The 15,910-nt window shown below is 35.3% G+C and overlaps 1 protein-coding gene across 1 annotated transcript; it reads left to right on the top strand.

The window, feature by feature from the left end:
- The first annotated feature begins 8,577 nt into the window (after nucleotides 1-8,577).
- LOC130743379 (uncharacterized) lies at nucleotides 8,578-14,786 on the top strand. Its single transcript, XM_057595602.1, has 3 exons — nucleotides 8,578-9,236; nucleotides 12,679-12,846; nucleotides 13,075-14,786. The coding sequence occupies exons 1-3, from the start codon at nucleotides 8,667-8,669 to the stop codon at nucleotides 14,725-14,727; spliced, it is 2,391 nt and encodes a 796-aa protein (XP_057451585.1). The 5' UTR covers nucleotides 8,578-8,666; the 3' UTR covers nucleotides 14,728-14,786.
- The last annotated feature ends 1,124 nt before the right edge of the window (nucleotides 14,787-15,910 follow it).

The following is a 15,910-nucleotide window of genomic DNA, read 5'->3' as shown; positions in this document are numbered from 1 at the left end:
TAAGGACAAAGAAGCACTACCTTACATCAGATTCCAATAGCACGTACGGGCTGCTTCCTAGCTTCAAAAAAAACCTTTGTAAACCTAACTAATTTCTCGTCAGCGCCACCCAAGGAAATTTGATCGTATATATGTGTGTGAGAGAATGAGTGGGATTGATTTTTCCCTTTTCGTGCTCCCTTCAATATTTAACAGTAGCTCCATTTAATTAGCCAATTAATGCACGCCTCCAAAATTAAACTTCTAGTATTGCCATATTAAATTGTTAGAGAAATTTATGATAATTAGGGGGCAATTGTTAGTAGGAACTTAATTATATCAACATGTAGTTAGTTGATGGGTTACGTACATATTCTCATAACAATATTAATTAAGTTCAAATTTCACATTTTGAAATCTTCATTGAGAAAACTAACTCAATCAGGATATAGGTGTTCCTAGCTCGAACAACATCGTCTCCATATAACAAAAAAAAATACTTTTATATTTGAAAAAGAAAAACATTTAACGAACTTATAAGACTATTTCATTTGATAAGTGCTCTACATTGCCCCACTTGACCCTTCCTTGTTCTCAAGGGAAACATTTCACAGCACAACTCTCGCAAGGAAATTAAGTTGAGTGGAAATCTAGGAAGATCCCACTTTACATATCGTGCATCGCCGATTCCTTTATTGCTCAGAATTTGTTGTTGAGTTTCAATAGCGCATCCCAATGCCACTAACAACGCATATAAATACTGATTTTGATGTATGTAAAAATGGTTTATATTATTCTTTATTAGTGTGACATGACTTAGTTAGGTCAGAGAAGGTGTTCAATGATATAAGAATGTTGTCTCACATGTGGTGAAGTCGAATGAATATAATGACAATGCTCTGTGAAGCATCCCCACAAGGCCACAACTACGAGACAATTAGCTACCTAGAGAAAGTAAAATGGTGGTCTCAGTATTACGAAATTGATAATGTATTCTAGAGATAAGAAGTGAGAGTGCTTATATTAGTTACGTTCATATCTTCCCCAGGCTAAAATTATCTCACCTAATTCGCATTAAATATACAAAAAATGAAAAGGGAAAATGAAAGAACGTGTTTAGAATTAGTAAAAGTGAGAGATGAGAGAGGAGCAAAAGAACAAGTGTGAATCAGGAGTTACTTGCTAGGTGCAGTCTCCAGGTATATATAGCATTAAGTTTGCAAGAGTAGTACACTATAGCATTAGGTTTGCGAGAGTAGTACACGATAATACAAGTGTACAATGTAGTACAAGTATACATTCGCCTGGCCCGTGATGGTCATCCATTTCATAACAAGAATTTTTTTAGTACTTATTAGCTCAAGTCTTCTCTCACCTAATCCGCAATCATGAGTTACTTGCTAGGTGCATCCTTCATGTATATATATCATTAGGTTTGCGAGAGTAGTACACCATAATACAAGTGTGCAATGTATAGTACAAGTATACATTCGCCTGACCCATGATGGTCATCCCTTGATTTTATCTTAATTTATTTTTGATTTATTTTTAGAGTATTAATTAATTTTTATGGTATTTTTATTGAATTTTCGGATTTTTAATTAATTCAGGATTTTATGAGTTTTTATTGTGATTTACTAGATTTTGATAGTTTTATCTATATTTATTTAGTACCTTTTTAAATTTTAGATTTGATTAGGATTTAGGTTGTTTATTTTATGATTTTATCTTAATTTATCTTATTATTTATTTTTAGAGTATTAATTAATTTTTATGGTATTTTTATTGAATTTTCGGATTTTTAATTAATTCAGGATTTTATGAGTTTTTATTGTGATTTGCTAGATTTTTGTAGTTTTTATCTATCTTTATATATTACCTTTTTAAATTTTAGAATTGATTAAGATTTAGGTTGTTTATTTCTTGATTTTATCTTAATTTATCTTATTATTTATTTAATGTTAATTTCATGAAATATTTTATTTTATTTTACAGTTATTTTTAGAGTATAAATTAATTAGGATTTAGGTTGTAATTATTTTTATCTTAAATTAATTAATACTCTAAAAAAAATCTCAGGTGTCATTCTGAGGTTAATTCTCATAAAAAAATATTTCACGTGTCATTCCATTTGATAGATTCTCTTATGTTGTGTTATTTTATCTTGAAACCAAATTTTAAAAGATTTACCCTAACTATCTAAGATTTACCTAGATTACTCCTTACTAAATTTATTTCCAAAACAAATCTTGAAACCGGTTTTATTATCTCTTTAAATTATGAAAAGTCTCAAGCCTAATTTACTACATATTTACAGGAATCCCATGATTTCTCTTTTTATTCTTTCTCATGATCCACAATATAAAAAAAATATGTAATGCTGATATTATAATCCATTAAAATTTAAAAGATTTTTCCTAATTATCTAAGATATTGCATCAGTCTTCTCCTCCTCTATATATTAATATATATTAGAAAAGAATTACATAACTTATCTTTTGTTGACACGTGTTTCCTAATTCCAAAACAGATCTTGAAATCGAATTTTAAAAGATTTGCCCTAATTATCTAAGATTTAAACAAGCACGAATAATCACATTCATGATTAATTGATATATCAAATACAATAGACATATTCTCCGTGCAACGCACAGGAAAAAAACACTAGTATATATTATTCTTTTATTTATATTTGCGATTGTTTTAGAATAAGAAATTATCATTAAACTGAAATAGATAAATTCTTCTATCCCCATTTTTAAACATCTCTTTGGCCTAACATATACTTAGATTTCTCTTGTTTTCTTTTCCACGAATAGACAAAGAAGAAGTGGAGGGAAATGTATTTTTGAATTTCAACGTTTAGTGTAATTTCAGACAAAAATGAATAAAAAGCTTTTCTAAGCGCATTATGATATCAATAAAGATCCATTCTCGATTTCAAACTCCACCACAGAGAGAGATGAAGAAATAGAAGTGAGAGATGTGAGAAATATGATGAGTGATGTGAGATAGGAGAAGAAAATGTGTGAAAATGAGATGAAAGAGAAGGATAAGTATAGTAATATATACCTTAGATGCTTAAAATGTACCATGTACGTATATTTAATTTATGGGTAAAATAATTTTTATGTCCTTCTAAAATGAGCAAGATTGGGTTTAAGTCCGTCACATGATTAACTTAATTTTGATTTTTATCCTATCAATATGAGAAATGGGTATAGATTTGGTTCTCCTCTGAGTTCATATGACTTGCTTACGTGTTTAATCGTATTAAGTAGATACAAGATATAGTAATATACCTTACACTTGATTGGGTTTGTATTGCTTCAAAACTAAACCTTTAAGATTCAGTTTTAGCAAGGAGACACAAGTATTGTCGTCCTCTGAGAGAAGTAATACTATTGTCGTTCAATAGTTAACAACGGTGGATTCACAATAGGTTGGTTGTTTGTTTATATATGAAAATATAAAGAAAGGAAGAAGTATAGTGATGAAGAAACAACAGGTATGAAAGTTTGTTGGGATTAGACTTCATGGAATGACCTTTATGAACTCTAGTGATAAAATACAAACCAAGCCTAAGAATATGATTCATCTACACCAGTTCAGCCCTACTTCATCCATGCATGTCTCATATGAGTCCATAATAATAACCCTCTAATCCAAACATTGATGTCTCACATGATTAAGAAAGATTTGTTTTTGAAAAGCAAATGAATTATATTTAAGAGGAAGCACAAGGGGTGCTTCAAACCCACAATTTATAAAGAGTACATCAATAAGGAGAAAGAAAAATAAAGCCCTTCATCTCCTCTAGTCAGGTACAACAGCTATGAAACCATACCCTCCCAGCTCTATTGAAAGTGAAAAGGGACATAACAATACTGAAGCCCTTACTAATTCATTACCCAGCCCCTGTTTCTCATGGTTTAGTATTGACTGTCCACATATTAATACAATACTTTGGCTCCATCTCCCACTCATAAAATGATGACTTGATGTTTTTGACCATTGCTTTTAACCACCACATGATTAAGAAAGATATTTATCATGAAGTTTAGGTGTTTAGTTAACTTATAAACCTAACTCTATATCTAGCAATTAATTAAGAACATTAGTGGTTAGCTCTAGTTCGAACTCAAAACTTTGTAACTTTCACTCAAATGTCGAATCATGCAAAATACCCTAGGTGATCAATCTAAGATATAGCATGATGAACAAGAGAAAGCCATTAAATCATTGCAAATGAACATGCTCTATATTGAAGAGAATCACATAAAAAAGTAAGTGTCAAAACAATTACATCTAACCCTGACATAAGAGAGATTAGTTATCAATTTTCATGGATAGCTATACAATTATGAAGAAGAAAGAATAGTTGAAGACTTCGCGATGTCTCACCATTCAGCACCCAAGCTTCCTCTCCAGCCTCCTAAGCCTCTTCTCTTGTCTCTCATGTGTTGCTTTTAGTTTCCAAGTGATGAGTCCTGTTATGAGCTGCCAAATCTTCTAAAAATTGGCTTTTATATTGAAACTTGGTAGTCTGGGCACCCAACGCCTTTTTTCCCTCACAAGAGGGTTTCATCAACTGCCGTAGGCACCTGGTGCCTTCTAAGGTCCGCCCAGCGGCCTGATCATTTCTCAAGCTTCATTTTCTCACCAATACTTTCATTTTTCTCCTGATCCAACAGTTCAAATTAAAGTTCCATGTGTTAGGAACTATATACCCAAATTGTATCATGATCCAACGGTTAAAGGATGCGGTGTTGCAATTTTTCTAAAACAACTTTGAACTTCCTGCATCAAAGAGTTTGGATTAGAATTGAAACTTTCATAAAACCTAACCTAAATCTAAATATTTACTGAACTAATCAATTAAGGATTGAAATGATACATAATTAAAGTTCACAAGTGAAATAAGTTACTAAAATGATATCTAACTATACGTTAAAATGTCATTTATCAGTGTTCGACGAACACCCTCCATAGAACGCATATGTCATTCGACATGTCCTTTGAAAAATGACGTGGCACACGTGAAGACATGCTGATTCATGGACTAAAAGAAAAATTTTGCTAATTTCACATGGAAGAAAAACTTATTTAACGTATAAAATTAATTATACTTTCTCTATCACCACTATAAGATTTTTTACTTTTAAACAGTTTAAAAGTGTAGGCTATTAAATTAACTGAAATTAATTGATAGCTTAATCTTGGAGGTGGGCGGCATTGGGGTCTCTTATATCTTCAGAGAAGGGAATTTCATGGCGGATATCCTAGCTAAATCAGGATGCGCAAGAGAGATACCTTATACCATTTGTGTTTTTTCTGGTTTAGGCCCCGATTGTTGGTGCTGTGACATCGAGGTTGTTATCGTATGTTTTTCTCGTTGTTGTTCTATGGCCAGCCTTTGTTGTGTGTTGGTGGACTTCCAAACCTGAAGTTATCCCTTTTCCCCTTGATCAAAGCTAATGAGGTTGTTGCTTCTTGCCGGTTGCATGTGCATTGTCGCGGAACTGCTTTGTTCCTTTTGTCCTGTTTGCTGATTTTAGTTTTCGTGTTATGTTTCTTTGTATACTGTTGTTTCCTCTTGCTTTCTTTTGTTGTTTTTGGGCTTACAAGGGAGAGCCTTGACCCCTAGCTTTTGCATTTTCAATAATATTTCTTCAGTTAAAAAAAAAACAAAAAATGTTTCTTAAATTTTAAGCAACAGTTTACGAGGGTCTCATGTTCTAACGTTACTTATTCTTTTTTGTAATAATTTCTCGAATTTTATTCGAGCACTATGAGAAAATATAGCATATATATGTGTGTGTGTGTGTGTGTGTGCAATAGGCAACAATTATCACGTAATAACTTATCTTTGTCATAAAATAACAAACATTTATTTAGTATTGTGAAAAATTATGTTGTCTAAAACAACCCATTTATGACAACATACACAAATATAATTCAATGGTTTATGGTGCATTTTTATACAACACAGTTTAATTGTTGCTTAAGCCATTGTTGTTTGTATTCAAAAAAGGAGAATAATATATCATAGAATGTGAATGTTAGTAGAAAAACAAGCTATCTCAGAGCCTGTCAAAGAAAACAACAACAGAAAACAAAAAGTTAGGGGCAAACATTTCCAATGAAAAGAAAATAACAGACAACAACAGCAACAACAAAAGAGAAAGACAACTAAAAGACATGAGGCATGGTAAGAGAAAAAGGCAGAGGCAACAATGCCTTCATGGGGAAACACACAACAACATTGGTAGCCTCCTAAAGTCAACATCACTAGTCACCACAAGCCACTTCTAGTCCCAGCATTCCAGGGTAAAAGCCACCATAGGAGAGCACATTTACAGCAGGAAAAACATAGTGGAAGTCAGCTCCTATCGCACTAAAACCAAGCTCAAAAAAGTTCTACTGTTACCAGATATATATGCGAGATAATTGCCCCCATAAAGAGCATAGTCCAGGGAGATACATTAGAGATACAACAGAGGAAAAACATAACAATAATAGCTATTGTCGCACCAAAAGCTAGAGCTCATTTGATCTATTGCAGCCTGACTTGGCAAGATAATCCGCTAGTTGGTTTTATTCTCTGTATATGTGAGAGATTCCTAGGCAATCCACTTTCACACAGAGAGGATCAATAAGGTTAAGGTCTTAGATCAATTTCCATGGCCTATTAACCTTATCATTGACCCACCCCAAAGCGAGAGTCGAATCACTTTCGATTAAAATATGTTTGAAATGAAAATGTCGACAGAAGATGAGAGCATGAGGATAGCTTTCACCTCTGCTTCATATGCCCAGAGGTTTTCGGTAGCTTTGGAGGAAAGACACCTGGTTTCTCTTCTTACATCCTTCATTATCCCTCCAATACTGCTTTTCCCGAGGGTACCATAAGAAGAACCGTTGACATTGAATTTTAGAGTCCCCCCGGAGGAGGAGTCCAGTAATTGCTACGGACCTGCGTCTTTGCCCATGCAACCTAATATCCACAAATTTCAGCAAGAAATCACCTCCTGAATAAGGGTTTTCTTTCAACCAAGCCTTTATCCACCAAGAAATATGAGAAATGTGCAGGTCCCATACCATTTATGAATTGAATTCATTATCCTGAAATATAACTCCATTGTGGGCTAGTCAGATTGACCAACACAAAGAATAGGGAATCAGTTACCATAAATCAGAATCAGTCTCTGTTCTTAGCTTAGCTCATTCTTCCACTAAACGAAGAATTGAATTCAGACTACACCAAGCCACACCCTCTCTATTTAGAATACCAGACGACAAGGGACCAGTTTTCACACAAGCTAACAACAAATGTGCCACCGACTCCACTTTTAAACCACACATATTGCAACGACCCGCATTTTCCAAAGCCATCCCTCTCTCAACCAGATTTGCTTTTACTGCAATTTTATTGAAAACTGATTGCCACAAGAAGAGAGCCACTTTGGGAAGGATGATTTTGCGTAGTCTTTTAGGGATGGTCCAAACATCAGGCACTGGAGCTAGTAGGCGAAGTTCCATAGCTTTACAAATGGACTTCACTGAGAGTATACCTCGACCGTCACCAACCCAAATAGCATAATCATGACCAACACTAGGAATATAAGAGTTAATGGTGGTGTAGAATCTGTTTTCCTCATCCTTTTCCCATCCAAAGCAAGGTCTTCGAACTCAAGTTGCCAACATCATATGCGCCCCGTACAGCACCCCACCTCACTGATCAAGGCACCCTTATTCCCCGATAAAGCAAACATCCTAGGAAAAGATGAATGAAGAGAATAGAGTCCACCCATGGGTCTAACCGCACCGAAGAGCCAGACCCTATAACACATCTAATATGTTCCCAAAATTCTTTAGCAAGAATGGAATCCTATGATAGAGTTTTAAGTATGTCGTCAATCACTATAGAACAAGAATTGAATCTATGCACCAAAAGATGAAGCACGAGCAACTTATCATTCCACTCATATTTAGAGCACAACACTTGTCTTCACAAGTAGTCCCTTTCTCTCTCAAAGCGCCAAACCCATTTCAAAAGAAGAGCTTTATTCCTCCAGCCCAGGAAACCCACTCCAAGATCCCCTAGCTTGGTATTTCTACATATTTGTTCCCATGCAATCCAAGCAATCATTCGGTTCCCTTCTGAACTACCCCACAAGAAGGATCTCATTAACCTTTCGAGATCCCCACTACTCTCACAAGTGCTTTAAAGATTGTTAAAAGCAAAAATTGATGTATTACACTACCATACATTCTTTCCTTTTTTTTTTCATCCTCTCATCATTACAATACTCAACCTCAGAACTCACATCAAAAACCCATATATAAAGGTGGAAGGTAAATTAAGGTAAATTTTGGGATCAACCAACGATTTTCCTGAAAATGATTTTGTTATGCTATGGATAGATTCTTTGATCTTATTTATATGATATATTTATATATATTCTTTGAAATTGAAAATAGGTGAGTTAGTGCAGCAGCATGGTCCTACCTTACATCACTTCCATTTTCAGTTGAATAAGAAATTAACAAAAATAAGTATTTAATGCAAACCTGCAGGTCGTGTATTTCTCATCTCATTCTTATAAATCCCAACACCACGCCACCAACACTGACCACAGCCCACACCGCCTTAAGGCAAAACAAAACACACAAACAATCAAATAATGGATCAGAAATCAGCACTCCAACTGAAACTGATAAGCTTCACCATGCCATCTTTATGGCAAGAGTGTCTCTCCTCAGCCTTCCGCGCCGCCTTAGCCTGCACCATAGTGGGTGCTGTCACCCTCTTCGCACCACCCTCAATCCAATCCCTCATAACCTTCCCTGCATTCTCCTACGTCACAGTGATCCTCCTCATCATAAACGACGCCGCTTTGGGTGACTCCTTGCGCGGCTGCTGGCTCGCGCTTTACGCCACGGTGCAGAGCCTAGGCCCGGCCATGTTGAGCTTGTGGGTTGTCGGGCCTGAACGATTCTCTAAGGGGACGATATCGGTGACAGTGGCGGTCGCGGCGTTTGTGGTGGTGCTGCCTTCGAATCATACTTCGCATTTGGTGGCGAAGCGGATATCGTTGGGGCAGATTGTGCTGGTTTACGTGATAGGTTATGCGAATGGTGAGAAAACTGATCCTATCATGCACCCTGTTCGTTTGGCTGCTAGTACTGCCTTGGGAGTTGTAGCTTGTGTTCTGGCTTTGCTTCTTCCTTATCCACGTCTTGCTTGCTACGAGGTAATCATATTCATCACGAATTAATATTCATATATACATCTCTTACACGTAGACACTTAGACCCAAAGGTTGAAGATAATAGAGAAGCTACACTAATGAGTAATGATATATACACACCTCATTTTTAAAACACTTCATTTCCACCTCTTTTTGTTTCTATCTCTCTCCTCTTACCATCTATCACATCTCATACTTTCTCTCCCTTACTTTTTCTTTTCTTCCTATCTCTCTCATCATTCCACCTCACACACCTCAAAAGAGAGGTGTGTGAGTAACATTATTCTACACTAATAGATAGATGCATGTGATATATGGTATAGAAAAATGAGGTGATTATAGATGTATATACTATTTAAATATATATAATAACTTATCGCATCTTATTATATATTAGTATATGGGTTATCTAAATTTGTAATGTGAATAACTAACCCAAAACTTAATGTACCAATAGAATTTTATATAAATTAATTAATAAATTAAATAGAAAAATTTAAACTCACTTATCTTTAATGTGATTGAACGATATGTTATTTAACTCAAACATTTTCACGGATCATTTAAATAACCTCGTTAATATATTACTCAAAAGGAATATTGGCAAGAGTAAATAAAAATGATGTGTAAATCACCAAGAGTAAATAAAAATATGTAAATAAAAAACTTGAGCTTGTGAGGGAAATTCTTTTGTAAAAATAATTTAGGTGAGTTTGGTTTCGCTCAACACCAGAAGGCAAAGTTTAACTCAGCTCTAAGACCATAGATCATAATTAAATCAACACAATGGTTGTGCAATATATATTATATTAATATATACATAAACATATAATGCTAAAGAATTGTACAAAATTGTCGGGGCAATTACTCCCAAGAGGTTGTCAATGTATCCGCCCCTTTGAACCTTTGAGTGAATATCATATATTTTTCCATATTTAGAGGGGGCACTGCAATTTTGCTGCATGAACTCAACGAATAATGACGTGTGACCTTTGACAAAAATCATGGACATATGTGAAAAAAGAGTTATTTGATTGCTGTCCATCTCTCGTAGATCTAATTAATTAGTTAGATTTGGATAGCGTATAAAAATAGTTTAGTCTGCAATATTGAAAGAAAAAATAGTACATACGTTATTCGTTTACTTAAATCTATACTAATTAATTCCTACATATTTGGAAAAATATATTTTCACCACTCAAATTTACCCACACCTAAAAAAGATTAAATATAAACAGGTGAGTAACATATTCTTTCAAAAAAAAAACATATATCATATGTTCTTTCAAAAAAAAAACATATATGTGCGGTGATTTTGGAAAAAAGACAGTCAGGAAAAGAAATGAAAATCAGATATTAGAAAAAAAACATATAAAAATTCTGAATATAGCAAGTGTTTTCCCTTTCCATTCCTTAATTTTAACTTATTAAAAAAGTTTTTAATTAAAGAGATCTTATAGAAAAAGCTGAGCCGCTGAGCTTTTTTGTTTTAGCTTTTTCGGCAGCTGTTCCCTGATATTCCATTGGCAAAAATACCCATAGACCCACTAGCTTGAGTCCAGTGTCATTTATTTAAACTTAGTGACAAAAATAAAACAACTTTGTGAAATTTTCAATCACTTTACATCTGCCATTTGCTGGTGTCATCGTTCCATCGTAAAGCGGAATCTTCGCTTGAGTTTGAGTTGGATGAAAATGAAAAGAAGTTTCTCGTCCAAAACATCTGCCATTTAAGTGGAATCTTCGCGTCATCCATACAAAAATAACTAAAAATAATTTAAATGAACTCCTGTTGTTAGAGCATTTTTCATATGCGAGCTTTGTCTTTCATCAATAAAGAAAAATCAATTCGGTTCGTTAAAATAACTCCTCTGTAAATTAATTTTAGATAATAAACAGATTTAAATAATTGGCGTTTACTGTGATACAAGCAATTTTTTTATGGGCATGTTACAGGAATGAGTTGTACCACTAATTATTTAACACCTGTACTTTTTAAAAAAAATGCAACATACGTAACAATTATGTATATACGACAAAATACTTTTCTATTTACGTATAATTTATGTATCAGCCCCAAAAGATAACAACATTTACAAAATGATCAAAATCTGGGAAAGAAAGAGGAGAATTGAAGTATCATAGTTTCCAGGAACAAAGGGAAATCCAATATTAGCCCCACCCTCCTTTGCAACAATTATCCAAATCTGTAATGCTGCACCACCATTGTCATATATATATATATATAATATATAGCAGCCTCGCAAGCCATTCCTTTATGTGTACAACAAAAATTATAATGACAACAGACCTATGTTGAGTCATTGTAAAACCCACAAATTGCTCCAAGAGAATTTGCCCCAACGAATTGCAAGTGAGAATCTACCTCAAGAAACCAACAAATTGCCCCAAAATTGGAAAACCCACAAATTGAATGAAACCCAGAAAAGTTGAAGATTTGTTCTTAAGAGGTTTTGTTCCAAATTGAAACATACAAGATCGAAACTTTATCATTGTTTAGTTCAAAACTTTATCACTGTCTGAAGCCCTCTTTCTCCTCCCTCGATGTCTCTCTCGATCTACCGATCTCTCAGTTCTGAGTTTGGTTCTGGGTTTGTGCTGGTTGTGGAGGCTGATTCGAAGCTTGGTGAACCACGGTTCAGATCTGGAGTCTGGACGATGTTGGAAGATTTGCGACCCAATCAAGAAGAAGAAGGGTGGTGGTGCGGTGGTTGGAAACGGGGTGATAACCTAATTTGGGCATGCTCTGTTTATTCTAGGATGAAGAAGGAGATAAGAAGAGAGTGAAGTGCTTGATTAAAAACTAAATAAAAAATATGTGGGTTGTATATACAAAACTAAAAAATACGAGGGTCAATACACGATTGTTTAAAATTAATATTCAATCACCACTTACTTATCCATGTCAACACAGATGTATTAATATTATTGGCCCACATCACTAGTGTATGGTACACTCGTCTGAATGTTGGGGCACCGGAGCAAGCACCTAAATAATTTATACTAAATATAAACGGTAAAAATATAATTTATGGGTGAACTCTTTATTGATCTACTATATTCTATAGAATTTTTTTTTCATATATATACCTCAACCATATTGTTCTAAATGAACGGTGATGCTTTAGCAAAGATATTAGCACCGCAAAATATAGGATGTTAGTAAATTGTGGTCTTGCTGTCAACTAGCTACAATTAAATCAACCTCATGGAGCATGACTTGTAAGTCATTAATTAGACAGCATATATTATTTGGTTGTGGAGGAGATCCTTGAATAGTTTACACAAGTTCATATGCTCAAACTTTACTGTGACCACTTTGAAAATAAAATAAACTAGAACAAAATAAAATAAATTTATGTACATGCAAGAATCTGTCAGGAAAAAACTTTGAAATATAAATTTTGTTTCGTGTTTACTACAGGTGAGTAGGAACTACAAGCTGTTAACAAAAAACATCTTGAAGAGATTGAATCTTCTGGTGAAGGCAATAAGCGAGGAGGACAAGAGTTCTGCACTTGGATTTACCTCTCATGCCAAGTCTCTGGTAGCAAAGCGAACCAAGTTCCTTTCAAACATCACGCGCTACCAAGTAAGTCCAACAAACTCACGTGACATCATCAATAAAAGTGCACTGAGTAAATATGTGTTAATTAAAACCACTCAATTAGCCGAGTAATATTGTTTTGAAACTTTTTAACTCATAAAAAATGTTAAAATATTACTATCCACACTTGGTGATTTGGACAACTTATTTTGATTAATTCAACAGATAACTTTTTTTTTCTTTTTCTCTTGTACAAATTTTCCTTTGGAACAGGTGGGAATGCAGTGGGAGAGACTTCCAATTAAAATTTTCAGACAAAGTTGCACCAACCTTGGAGAAAAACTTGAAGAGGTGGACACAAGTTTGAGAGGAATGCAATTAGCTTTAACTCACACCAAGTCATTCCCGGTCAGCACTCTAGACCAAAACCTAAAACATGGTCTCAACAGGCTTGAGGAACATGTCACTTTAACCATCAAACAAGCCAAACACACCTCCCTTGGCGGGTCACTAACCGTACCCGAACCCAACGCAAAAACCATAACCCATTTCCTCCAATCCCTTCACACCATGCCAACAACACTCAAAGAACTACCCATCTTTTTCTTCTTATTCTGCGCCAAACTCCTCCACAAGAATGAACCTCCATCAACATGTCCTCCAAAAGCCCAACAAAAACAATCTAATTGGGCCTCAACGTTAAAAAGTACCAATTTTATAGCGGCGTTTAAGTACTCCCTCTCCCTGGGCCTATCTGTATTCATGGGCTTATTGTACAGCAAAAAAGACGGGTTCTGGGCTGGGCTTCCAGTGGCCGTGAGCTATGTTTCTGGGAGGGAAGCTACACTCAGAGCAGCGAATGTGAAATACCAAGGGACTGTGTTGGGAACTGTGTACGGAGTCTTGGGCTGGTTCGTGTTTGAGAGAGTGTTGCCGTTGAGACTCTTCGCTCTTGTTCCGTGGTTCATTTTCACTAGCTTCCTTCAACGAAGCAAAATGTATGGGCCTGCGGGTGGCATTTCAGCTGTGATTGGGGCCGTTCTGATTTTGGGTCGAGAAAATTTTGGCCCACCAAAGGAGTTTGCGTTAGCAAGAATCGTCGAAACTGTTATTGGGCTCTCATGTTCTATTTTCGTAGACCTTCTCTTCAGGCCCAAAAGAGCTTCTTCATGCGCCAAATTAGAACTCTCTCAATGCCTTGCCACACTTGGTGACTCTATAGGTCTATTTTCCTTAGCTAACAAAACAGATTTGGATTTGAAAGATAATCAAAAGAGGTTGAAAATGCAAGTTAATGAGCTGAGGAAATTTGTTGGGGAAGCTGAAGCTGAGCCTAATTTTTGGTTTTTACCATTTCATAGTCCTTGCTACAATAAGCTTCTAGGGTCATTTTTAAGGTTGGTGGATATCTTGCATTTCGGAGCATACGCTTTGAAGCTCCTACAACAAGAACTGGTGGAAGTTGAAGATGGCATGGATGTGCTTCAAGATGAACTTGGACATGTCAACAAGTTGGTTTGTTCTTCAATTAAGTGTCTTGAGGAGATTTCTATGATGAAGTCGTTGACTTTTCTTGAGAAAGAGCTTGAGAAGAAGAGCAATGTTATGTCTTCTTGTGATCTTGAATCAGGGAAGTTAACATGCATGCTTTCAAGTTTAGGTGAAGCTTGGATAGGAGAAACCATTGGAGGTTTTCTTCAACGGTCAAGAGATGTTGTAGATAATTTGTACGGTGATGAAGGTGAGAGGGAGGTGAAGAGCGAAATTGTTTTGAGTCTGTGTGCTCTGGGATTCTGCTTGAGTGCATGCATGCAGGAGGCCATCGAAATTGAAGGGGCGATAAGGGAACTTGTTCATTGGGAGAATCCCTCTAGAGAGATTAATTTGTGTGATATATCATGTAAGCTTAAGGCTCTCAATAAATGAAATTGAAGGCATGCTTTTTTTTCCAAATGCAATAAAAAAATAAACATGTCAGGTCCACCTATATAGGCTTCTGCCAAAGTTGCATGGAAAATTTAACATCAATAACTAGAAATGAAAAATAGTAATTTGGGAGGGATGAAAAAAGTCAAAAAAACCACAAACAAAAAAAAACAAAAAATAATGTATTTGACAAGGATCAAAAACTTATTTAAAAAATGGCACATGTCATGTCAACATGGACTTCTGTCAAAGTTAGATACTCTGAAAAAACGGGTAATGTTTCATCCACACCTCTCTTTTGAGGTGGAGAGGTGGAATGGTGAGAGAGATAGGAAGAAAAGAAAAAGTAAGAGAGAGAAAATATGAGATGTGATAGATGATAAGATGAGAGAGATAGAAATAAAAAGAGGTGGAAATGAAGTGTTTAAAAAATGAAGTGCGGATATATCATTACTCTGAAAAAACTAACCAATGATTAAAAATGAACTAGTAATTTAAGAGGAAAAAAAAATAAATAAATATTTGCAAGCACTAAACAAATGTAAATATTTGAAGGACAAAAACCTGTTTAAGTGAATATTTTATCATTTTAAATATGAGAGTTGTTTAAGGTGCAATATGCAATAAGTCATGCACCGGTGCATGATCTATTATTAGCCACAAAAATAGAATATGTCATAAAGATATCATATCTATAATCGGGTGAAATGGTAATATTGTATTTGTAATTATTAAAAAAAAAATTAAAATTTTGGCTCAAATGCCCTCATCCCGTCCCTTTCTCTCTTCTCTTCGCCACCAACGTTCTCTATAGCCTAGTATGGCGACACAAACTCAACCTCTAGAACCACCACCAACAGCCGCGTCTGCCGGACGAAATCATGTCGTCCAGACCCACCTTAATCTCAGGAAACAAAACCTCATGACCATCACCAAACCAGCCATTAATTCCCTTTTCCCAAACACCAGATCTGCTGAAATCAAACAAAGATATGGTTCTGGACTTAGAACCCAGAACAATCGAACAACTTGAGGATTTGAAAAAACCTCCTATTGCATTGGTCACAACAGAGTCGACGTTGATGAAAGTTTGAAGCTTTGGAGAGTAGATCTATCCAATCGAGCGAAGGATGAAGGAAAGTGCTTGAACTTGATCTTGTAGAAGTAGGAAGATGGGAGAACG

This window comes from Lotus japonicus, chromosome 3 (genome assembly GCF_012489685.1).
Source record: "Lotus japonicus ecotype B-129 chromosome 3, LjGifu_v1.2".
Classification (NCBI taxonomy): Eukaryota; Viridiplantae; Streptophyta; class Magnoliopsida; order Fabales; family Fabaceae; genus Lotus; species Lotus japonicus.
Note: the sequence above shows the minus strand (reverse complement) of the source record. Positions and strands in the feature narration are given on the sequence as shown.